The sequence below is a fragment of the Chiloscyllium punctatum genome, chromosome 37 (genome assembly GCF_047496795.1).
Source record: "Chiloscyllium punctatum isolate Juve2018m chromosome 37, sChiPun1.3, whole genome shotgun sequence".
Lineage (NCBI taxonomy): Eukaryota > Metazoa > Chordata > Chondrichthyes > Orectolobiformes > Hemiscylliidae > Chiloscyllium > Chiloscyllium punctatum.
This window is the reverse complement of record NC_092775.1, coordinates 68,770,890-68,782,156: the sequence shown is the minus strand read 5'-3', so window position 1 is coordinate 68,782,156 and position 11,267 is coordinate 68,770,890. Positions and strand designations below refer to the sequence as shown.

At 37.5% G+C, this 11,267-nt stretch overlaps 1 protein-coding gene across 1 annotated transcript; it reads left to right on the top strand.

Annotated features, from left to right (window-relative positions):
* The first annotated feature begins 330 nt into the window (after nt 1-330).
* On the top strand, nt 331-2,376 carry LOC140463191 (melanocortin receptor 3-like). The gene has a single exon (XM_072556982.1). The coding sequence runs from the start codon at nt 639-641 to the stop codon at nt 1,599-1,601; it is 963 nt and encodes a 320-aa protein (XP_072413083.1). The 5' UTR covers nt 331-638; the 3' UTR covers nt 1,602-2,376.
* Nucleotides 2,377-11,267: the final 8,891 nt, after the last annotated feature.

The following is an 11,267-nucleotide window of genomic DNA, read 5'->3' as shown; positions in this document are numbered from 1 at the left end:
TATAGTCCAACAGGTTTATTTGGAAACACTCGCTTTCGGAGCACTGTTCCTTCATCCTGCTACAACCACCCAATGAAGTAGCAGCGCTCCGAAAGCTAATGCTTCCAAATAAACCTGTTGGACTACAACCTGGTGTTGTGTGAGTTTTAACTTTGAACACAAGGGGGCACCAAGTGACCACTATACAGTACTAGCATGCTGAAGAGCTTGAAGACTGTACCATGCCACAGTAGTTTTGCAGCAATTCCCTGTCAGTCAGCCCTAGCCCTACACTTTAAGCTGACATTTAAAGTCCCGATAGAACAGGGAGGAGCTACTGTCTTCCAGTGGACTATAAATACATTGAACCATCAACTAGTAAGGCTCAGAGAATAAATTGAGACTCTACATATTGTAAACAGAATGAACAAGATTGAGTTCTGAACTTTCAGTTCTGGTGTGCCTTAAAGCCAGCAAGAAAGGAATTGCTTTGAGCTGCAAGTAGTTCAAAGATTACTGTCCAAAAGCAGCAAGACGAAGAATGAATTGCTATCTTTGAGTTTTTTCAATATGAATCAATTGAACTTTTGATGCTGTGACAGTGGAGACATCAATTCTTTCAAGCTTTGCTTCTAACAGCACGAGATTCCATTTTCACAATGAATTCCACCCATTCTATATTCTACTTGCTGACAATGAACAGCACAGAAGATCTGAATGAAAGCATCATCCTGAACAACAGTGCAGCCTTCTGTGAACAGGTCCCAATTAAATCTGAAGTGTTTCTGACTCTAGGAATCATCAGCCTTTTGGAAAACATCCTGGTTATCCTTGCTATTCTTAAAAACAAAAACCTCCATTCTCCAATGTATTTTTTCATCTGTAGTTTAGCAGTGGCAGACATGCTGGTAAGTGTATCTAATGCCTTGGAGACAATTGTAATGGCATTTTTAAACAGTGGCTTCTTAGTGGCTACTGACCACTTTATTCAGCAAATGGATAATGTTTTTGATTCAATGATCTGTATTTCCCTAGTGGCATCAATATGTAATCTACTGATTATTGCCATTGACAGATACATCACCATCTTCTATGCTTTGCGCTACCACAGTATTATGACAGTAAAACGGGCTTTAATTCTTATGATATTTATCTGGATTGCTTGTATCTGCTGTGGTATTACCTTCATAATTTATTCAGATAGCGAAACAGTCATCATTTGTCTTATTGCCATGTTCTTCACCATGCTTTTCCTAATGACTACCCTTTATGTCCATATGTTTATGCTCGCTCGTCTACATATTAAAAGAATTGCCACATTCCCAGTCAATGGTATTGTCCAACAGAGGACTTGCATGAAAGGGGCCATTACCATCACCATCCTGCTTGGGATTTTCATTATCTGTTGGGCTCCCTTTTTCCTTCATCTTATCCTGATCATATCATGCCCTACAAATCCATACTGCATCTGTTACACATCACATTTTAACATGTATCTGATCCTCATTATGTGTAATTCGGTCATTGATCCCGTGATTTATGCCTTTCGGAGTCAAGAGATGCGCAAGACTTTCAAAGAGATCTGCTACTGTGGAAATCTCAACTTACGTTGTAAGTGGTAACTTCCTCAGCTTCACAGACTGCAGCAGGTCAATAACCATTCTGCTCTGTTTGAGTTACCAGAGCAGGGTTTTAAACTCACTTCAGATAACATCGTATTACAATGCTGTGAAAAGAAATCTTTCGGACGGAACTTTGGATAATGGAAGCCCTAAATTAAAGTCTTCAGCAAATTTAAGTTGAAAATTATGGTTGCAGCTTCTGGAGTGACGAAAAGCAGACTGCATTACTCTTTCATGTTGCTTTACAGTAAAAGCATAAGTTTGCTCAAGCAGTATACAATTGTAATTTTCTGCAACCTGTGTTATTTGCACTTTAAGGTTTATCTGTTGATAAGTAAGTTTACAACCGTACCAGGATTTTATAGCTACCCAGGATTGATGCACTGAATTTCTTGCCCATTACCACCCAGAGACATGCTCATTTAAATATGTCACCTCCAAGACGACAGAAGTTTGGACTGAAATGCTTGACTCATGCAAGTACAATCTTCTCAATCCGTCACAACTATCTCTTGATTCTGCAGCTTGAACAGAGCTCAAACCAACTTACAAAGCCATATGAAAGACTTTCATATAATTATATTTGCCTTTTCAAACTTTGATCAAACTATGACAAGAAACAAAGTTTGGTCTTCTGGTGTTTTATTGTAATATTTAGGGTTTGCTTTCAAAAAGAAACTGAAACCTGCTCTGTATTTTGTGCTTATTTCAATGCATTATTTTCTTGCATGGGCACTGGTCATATTAGAAAAACAAAATCATCTGTGAAATACTCTTAAACACTCTATACTCATGAACATTGATTAAATGAGTCATTGGAAATATCATTTTCTGACTGAAAATTGTAACACATGGATCGGTTCAGCTCTTTTAATTGATGTATGCAAATTTTCCATTCAGGAAGATGCTAATGAGATTCACAAGAAGCTTCAGCATACCTTGATATGATCAGAATGATATTTTAGATCTAATATCAGGATCATCAAGATGGAGGAAACTGTAACCCTACTGGTTTTGAAAAGCTGACTCAAATTATTTTTGGAAGCGTTTTTTAAGTGCTGGATTGCATCTGCGCCTTTTGGCTTGCTACTGTCCCAAATGTATATGTCATTAAGTTTACTTTCTGAAAAGTTAAACCCCAAATAATCATTATAATCCAATTTCTGAATAGTTTACATTTTTTTTAAAAATGATATCCAATTCAAAGAGTGCATTAATGAAATGTGCTATTGTCAATTACCATTCACAAAGAGGTTTCTGAGGATGAGTAGGCCAGATTTTGCACATAATGAGTACTGCTGCATTCTCACAGTTACTGAATGAGTTCTGGCAAGTACATCTTGCTTGTTAAACACATCAGTTAACCACTTGAAAAGTATGGCTAGTTAACAGGTCTAATCAATTTAATTAATATAGCGTATGTAATTTTAAAAATTAAAGTAAGTTTTTTTTAATGAAGAAAAAGCATTGATTTGCCCATGCGGGCAGTATGGTGGCTCAGTGGTTAGCCTTGCTGCCTCACATTGCTGTTTTCAATTCCAGCCTCAGGCGACTGTCTGTGTGGAATTTGCACGTTCTCCCCATGACTGTGTGGGTTTCCTTGGGGTGCGCTAGTTTCTCCCACAGTCCAAAAATGTTAAGTGAATTGGCCATGCTAAATTGCCTATAGTACTCAGGGATGTGCGTGTTAGGTGCATTAGTCAAGGGAAAGTAGAATAATAAGGTAGAGGAATGGGTCTAGGGTGGGTTACTCTTGGGAGGATCGGTGTGAACTTGTTGGGCCAAATGGCTTATTTCCACACTGTAGGGATTCTAATTCATACTGAAAGACTTAAAGTTCCTCAGGAAGCTTGTTATGTGTTACTGCAAAACTTGATACTTTGTCTTTACAAACATAAGTGTCTTAGCTGTAACAGATAGCTTTCTATTAATCATTTTGCACTATACTAAAACTAAAAGTTAATTTTTAATATTCCTACAACTAAATAAGGACAAAAGTCTGAATGGTAGCAGAGGGTTCTTGATGGAGGAAAGACAAAGCCTGATTATGAACTCAAATTATGTTCAAGCAAAATAAGAATATTAAGATACAAGAATGTAGACTGAGGTCAGCCAATCGAGCAGACTAACAGTTTGGAATTTTCTTTCCCATATGGCTCTGTTCTATACTAAGCTGTTCAGATACTAGCTGAGCTATTGGCAAACTCGATGTAAATAACATGCTATTATTACTATGATGTATTTCTTTATTGTCAGATAGTGCACGTGCATCTTTTGTCTGAAAAATAATGTCTGTTAAACTTATGCAGTTGTATCTTAAGCTGCCTGAAATACGTCTGTTACTATTTTGAATATATATAACATATTCAAATATTTCAGTGTTTAACAATATGGTTGTCATTTAATTTGAACCAAGTAAGTGTTCAATACATTATATTATCAATGTAATTAAACTGCATATCATGTTCACTCTTAGTCTAGTTAAAAGGATTTATTCAGGAAACATGAATTGAATATGATGAAATGTAGCAAGGCAAACAAAACAAGCCAATGGATATATTTTAAGGTTTTTGGAGCTGGAAACATCTGGAAAATCTGGGAATGTCATTTTGCATTTTACAAGTGAGCATTTTATTGTCTGTTTATATGTTTTAGAAATGTACAAAATCATGGAACAACAAAATTACAAAATTTAGAATTAGTGCATCGAGAATTTGTGGGTGGATTTGGTATACCTTAATTTCACAGAGAAAATTGTTTGGCATATTTTTATGTCATTTATTAATGTGTTAGTGACATTTTCTCTTTCATACAAGTGATTTAATACTGCCATGTTTATTTTATTAAATATGCTGACAGATTATGAAATTATTTAGTTTAGCCAACTGAACAGTGGCTAAGTATTATAGTGCACTGTCATGCAACATAGCTTTCAAATGCAAAAATATCCTTAATACCTGCAAAAATAATGAATTTCTTCTCCATTGTTCATCAAAACCCTGTTAACAATTATTTTAAGAAATCTAAAAACCATTTTGAAGGACAGCATTGATGCAGTGAACTACATGCAGTTAATATGAATTAATAAAGTTTACTGAAAATCTGCAGTCCTGAGCATTTGGTGTTGGGTTCAATTTGGATATGTTTCCCTCTTCATTAATCTGTTATATTCAGCACTCCATAAAAATAGAAAGACAGCTTGAAAGAATCTCCAAGAGAAGGAAAACAATGACCACTATATAGGAGTGAAATATGGACTAGTGTGAAAGAAGCTCAGTTGGAGAGAAGGGTAGTAAGAAGAAAAATCTCAGTGTGTAGAGTTGAAAGAACACCCCTCAATGGTGGAGCAGAGAAGAAAAGGTGTAATTTTAGTGACTGAGAAGTGGACTGAATATGAAGCTGGAAGAGAGTCTGGTAAAATAGTGTTTGATGAGGGCTTGCAGGCAGATTTAAGTTTAGGACTTGGGGATGAATTTGGTAATGGAAGTGAATGTAGCATAATGTAGGAGAATCAAGATTGACAGAGGTGACCAAGCAAGAATAGATTGCAGCAATCTGAATGATTTGCAACTTACGCAAGTTGAGGTTAATTGGAAGAGTATGAGTGAAATGAAAGCTCAAAATTGCAAGATCAGTAATATGTGAATGATAAGTTTGAAGCAGGCAATAGTGGACAGAGGGAAAACTGTCATGTGTTGAATAAGCTAATGGTTCTGAAAGTGTTAGTGTTGAGGACTACATTAAGTTCCACTCAAATGTGATGATGTTCTGGTTAGGATTATGCAAGTCATTCTAGACCTCATGGAGTGAAGACCGAATCCTAGGACTCCACAGTTTTTGTTACAAGGTCTATCTTTCCAAAGTAACATGTGCCTAATTACCATCATTCAGTAAATTATGTTTTGCTAAGGCTCAATAGTGTTTGATCCTCCAATACCGTAGCCCAATTAAACCCTTAGATGCAGTCAATCAAGGATGATTGGTGGCAGCATCCTTTTACTCACAAATACCAAACAATCTTGGTAAAAGAACCCTTGGAATTGGTGGGAGTGGGGTAGCAGGAGGTGCACAGATTGTTTTTCATCAAGCAGAAACTCCTCTCAGGAGGTAATAGCTAAGGAGTTTGATGGAGTCAGTATCAAACAATGGTTTCTCAGATGAAACACTTGATGGTGACTTGCCCCAGTACCTTAACAAATGAGGCAACAGCTTTGTATGAAGTCATTGACAGAGAAATAGAATAGTTTGAAATCATGGTGATTGCAGTTTCCCTCATTGTAATCTGGATTGAAAGAAATAGTCATCCTTTACACGTGTGGCTGGTGGTCTTTTTCAATTTATTTCACTTGCTGCAAACAAACAGACAATAAAAAGGACAGGGTAAAAAAGCAACTATTTCCATTAGGCCTGGTTCCATTTCCACATGGCCTGTTTACACACTGCACCCAACACAGGTCCCTGACTACCGGCACAAATCCACTTTATTTTATTGGCTGAACGAAAAGAATGTCCATGATCAGTCCAAAATGTCAACATTTTAAAGCTTCAGCAATTTTAATTTTAATTTAACCCTGCAAAGTTACTTGCTTAAAAAAAGGTACACTTTGTTATGATCCGTAGAGAGACAGATAGCAATTTTAAAGATACTTAATTCCCAGTGAATGACTTGATGGACTACATGGCAACATTTCATGTGTTAAGACTCAATTGTAAAAATCTAAAATTGACCTTGAGTAAATATTGGTGTAGTTCTTCTGTAGATATTGATAACCTCCGCACCTAACCTAACGTAATCAAGAATCCCCCTACTCACCTCCCGCATTTATACAATACAGTACAATGCATTCTCGACAGAATTGCAGTTTTTACTTCCATCTTCCAAGAGGTTTGTTTCACCAAGATGTCCAGAGTCTGTCAAAGGTCATTTCACTTAGTTTTGAGAATCAGTTTCAAAGCTACTCTGACAATTCCTTCTCCCAACCATTCCAAAGCAAATATTTCAGTGTCATTAAATACCGAAATGTTTCAATACTTTGATCAGAAAATGTGTTCTGACCTGCACTAGACTTGGTAGCTTCTCAGAAGTTACTATTTCCCTGCCTCTCTCTCTCTCTCTCTCTCTCTCTCTTTGGGATTTTGGTCTCTGCGTAGAATAAAAGTGGTCTGCTTCACCAGCTTGAGAGCCTGACATTGCCCATTTTTGGGACACCTATTGAATGAAATCTGATCAGGTACATAACTGTAGTGTAGCTGCCATTTTCTGGATTCAAAAGGTGGAAACCATGCCTATCAGAGCTGCTGGCATATCAAAGGCTGGCAGCTGTACATTGTAGCAGTGGAAAGCAGTGGGAACTGCTGATCATGCATCCTGTGGCCCCCAAGGCTCAGCATCTCTGAGGGAGCCAGGCCAGTGATCATTGGAGAGAGGTCATGAAGCAGAGACCATGGGAAGGGAGTTTGTCATCAAAGGCAGAAGTATCATTCTTAGCCTCATTCCCCTCATTTCTCATTCATCAATCAGATACTGTGACTTTGAGTGAGAGACCCCTTTTGAATAGGCATTATCAAAAAGTTTCCTCTTCATGCTCCCCACATGGTGAAACCCTTACCTACTGATGGATTAATGCCAGTGGCAGTAGGATTATGCCCACAGTGGGCATTAAATATCTAATGAAGGGGCTCAATTTGTTCTGGAAAAAGTAATCAACAAGCCTTCCCACCCTAGACTTAATCAGGATAGAGACAGGAAGGTTCAGAATCCCATGATCAAATGCCCCACTGAACAACAAACCTGCCTCAATAGAAGGCATTAAATTCTGTCCTCCGAATTAGTCAGAAAGTTAGCTGCTCCTTTCTCTCTCTCTCCACTTGGAAAACAGGCATTTGAGTTTCATTCCTTGGGGCCCCAGTCCCCGTGGCAAACAGGTCACATTGGTTTACCATCCAGGAAAAATATTAGGAGGTCACCCGCTCCATTTAACATTGAAGAGGTTCAAGAGACAGATTAAAACAATTATCTTTTAAAATCTCAGACCCATAACTCTTTTCTGGGACTTCCTTTGGAAAAGCGTGAAGTTCATTTACATTTCTAACTTCACTTGTAATCTGATTGCTTAATATTGATCTAGTCGGCATGAAAACTCTAGTACACTTCATTCTAATGATAAATCTAGAACATTTTTTACATTTCTATATCGGAGTGTGCAGTCCATTACCACTTTCTCTTGTATAAAGAAGCAGGTTGGGTAAATGCACTGAGATGCAGATCACTTATGGTCTTATTGCACAGCAAAGCAGGCTCAGATAGCTGAATAGTTCGTTCCTTCTCTTAATATAGTTAATTCTGACTAACAATAGATTTCTGGCTAGCTGACTAGACTTCATTTACATGCATTAAGTGTTGTATATTGTATTATTGATATTAAAACACTACATAAAACTTTGAAATGCTAATTTAGAAATATTTTATGTTCATTGAAATAATCATGCTAAATTTAAGAATACCTGCTGAAGTACAATGACTAAGAGCTATCAAATGTGCAGTCTAGTGTTTATTAAATTTATTTGTTTACCTTGTGATGTAAGCACTTAACATGTTGTGTGCCAGCATAACTCAAACATAGATTGAGCACTCAGTGTCAAAGAACTTAATTATAGTCAACATTGGTCTAGAATGATTGTATTCTAATCAGCTTTAACTGTTCAGAATTTCAAATCAATAAAGAATTTATTACTGAATGGTTTAGTTTCTCCTGTTTTTCATTTGGGGTATTGAATTCTGTATAATAAGCCAACTTTAAACAATAGTTTAGACAACGTCCATATTGTAGGTAATCTAATCTAATCTAATCAATTGCTGATGGGAACTATTGATCTGGCGAGATATATTAATTCGAATGAACCCTTAGCTATGAAACAAAGATGGTAGTAAATGGCACAATTTATGGTTCGGCTGCAGCTGAAGAGGTTAAAATTGTTCTTTGGTAATAGTGCAAAATGTGCTCATGACAATTTGATGAGCCACTTTACATGGTACTCAATTGCCTTTTCTCCAGGACTTGCGTAAAAAGGAGCTGCTGAATCACTGTGACTACGAGGGTAACTATAATTTAGATCTGATTTAGCTGACAAGATTGACACTAACATGGTCAAAGAAAAATGGAGGGTCTGGATAATTCAAGATGTTTTTCCCCTTCAAAGGTTGTGTGAAGAGATGCTGTACTGGCTGATTAACAATAAGCAGATAACCTGAACAGTGAATACTCCTCCATGTATATAATAATCTTTGTACCAGTCAAAATCATTTTCAGTGTCCATTTCATTCACCAATGTCAACATTCACTCCTTCTGCCACCAACACACTGTGGCAGCAATATGTGCCAAGTACAAGATATAGTGCAAGCCTCTGTCACAGTGGCCCAGTGGTTAGCACTGTTGCCTCATAGTGCCAGGAAGCTGTGTTTGATTCCAATCTTGGGTGACTGTGTGGAGTTTGCACGTTCTCCCCGTGTTGGCATGGATCTCTGCCAAGTGTTCTGGTTTCCTCCCACAGTCCAAGGGATGTACAAGTTATATGAATTGACCATGGGAAATGCAGGGTTACAGGGATAGACTAAGGGGATAGCTCTGAATGGAATGCCCTTCGGAAGGTTGGTGTAGACTCAATGAGCCAAATGGCCTGCTTCTACAGTGTCAGATTTCCATGCTTCCATTTGCATATCCCAGATCAGTGACCTGGAAGACTCAGAAAGACAGGACTGCAAATGCATGGGAAGACCAACATCTCAAGCTATCCTCCAAGCAGTACATCACCAAGCCCTGAAGCAATGTTACTGTTCCTTTGTTATTACTGTGTCAAAATTCTAAACTCCTTTTTTAACAGCATTTTTTTGTATGGCTACACTGCAATGGCTCCGACCATCATTGAAGGCTGTAGGGAATGAGAAACAAATGCGGACTTTGATTATGACAATTGCATTCCATGCAACACTGAACTAAAAGAAAACATGGTGGAAGGGGTTTATGGATTTATACAATTAATTTAACAAAAGGGTCATCAGCATGCATTGGATGCATGTACCCCAGTGAATGATCGCCAGAATTCATACCTGGAACTCCACATATCTGAACTAGTTGAGGCACTCTTTACCCATTGTGTTTCCAACTCAGAGCAAGGATGAAACCATTAAGTTAAAGGCTCATTCCTATGGTGACTAAATTATTTCAATAAAATACAGATAATAATTGCATGATATCAATATATATTCAGCATGTGAGAAGTAAATATTTACATTAAAAGATCCTTATCACAAGAGGAAGAATTTGGAAACAACCTTCTACCATCCCCTGATAATATTTTGAAGAAGGATGCATGTCTTTACCAATAGTTATGCCTCAACCAACATCAACGAAAACAGACTATCTCATCATATTATATTTCTGCTTTTAGGGAACTTGTTGTGAGTAAATTGGTAACATTATTTCCTACATTGCAATAATGATAGTAATTCAGAAGTATTTAATGGGCTGTAGAAATTATTTGGAGATTCTTGAGATCATGAAAAGGTGCTACATAAATGTAATTTTTTTTACATGTTTGATGAAACACATTACATTTGATGAAATACACTTTTGCATTCATGAATCCAAAATAAAGCCAATGTAAAACAGATGCTGCGTAAGTAGCTGTACAAGGAATATAATGTTCAGACTGACCCTGGACTGACTGAATTTCCAGTCTGTTGTTTTAATGGTGTAAAGGCAAGTGTGTTCTTTCATTTCTTTTCCACATCTCCCCTCCTATTACCTATTCATTGCTTCCAGCCCCGAGCCCTGTTCCCACATCGTCAGGGGCAGTTCCTCTGCTCTGTCCCCACCCAACATCTAGGTTTCAGCTACTGTGCTGGATGTAGGTATAACAATAGCAGCTTAGTTAGGACAATTTGAAAATATGTCTTTACTTAATGCACTTCGGAAACCATGCAACAGATTATCCTGACGCATCAATGTCAAAAGTAATCTCTAGAAAACACAAGTTAAGCCGATCTGAGCAAAACCCACCCTGTTCTTCAAACAAAAAAAACCTGCTTTTGGCTGCATTTTTTCAATTGGACTAAGCTATCCCCATCTTTCTCAAATTTTTAAATAATCAAATCCTAAGGTACCAAGCATTGGAATAGAATATAAATTAGAATAGAGTAAAAACTTGTTGTCACAGCAATTTTACGTAAATAAAATAGTGAGAAGTTTTATAAGTCACCCTACCACATGCATACATTAATGACAGAAGTCATATATAATAATAAGAAAATTAAAATTAAAACAAGTCCATCAAGTTCAGTTAAAGGTTTCTGAGCTTGGGAAAAGCTGATTAAAGAACAATGGAATATCCTGAAGACACAACAGAGATGAGACAGCCACACCAGACTGCTGGAATACTGAGAGAAAGTTGGGATCAAAGTCAAGTGTGTCATATTGGAAATGCACAGCAGGTCAGGCAGCCTCTGAGGAGCAGGCAAATCGATGTTTTGGGCAAAAGCCCTTCATTAGGTGAAAGGCTTATGCCCGAAACGTCAATTCTCTTGCTCCACGAATGATGCCTGACCTGATGTACTTTTCCAGCACCACAACCTGGAATACTGGGCCAGAAACCACCATCACTGCCAT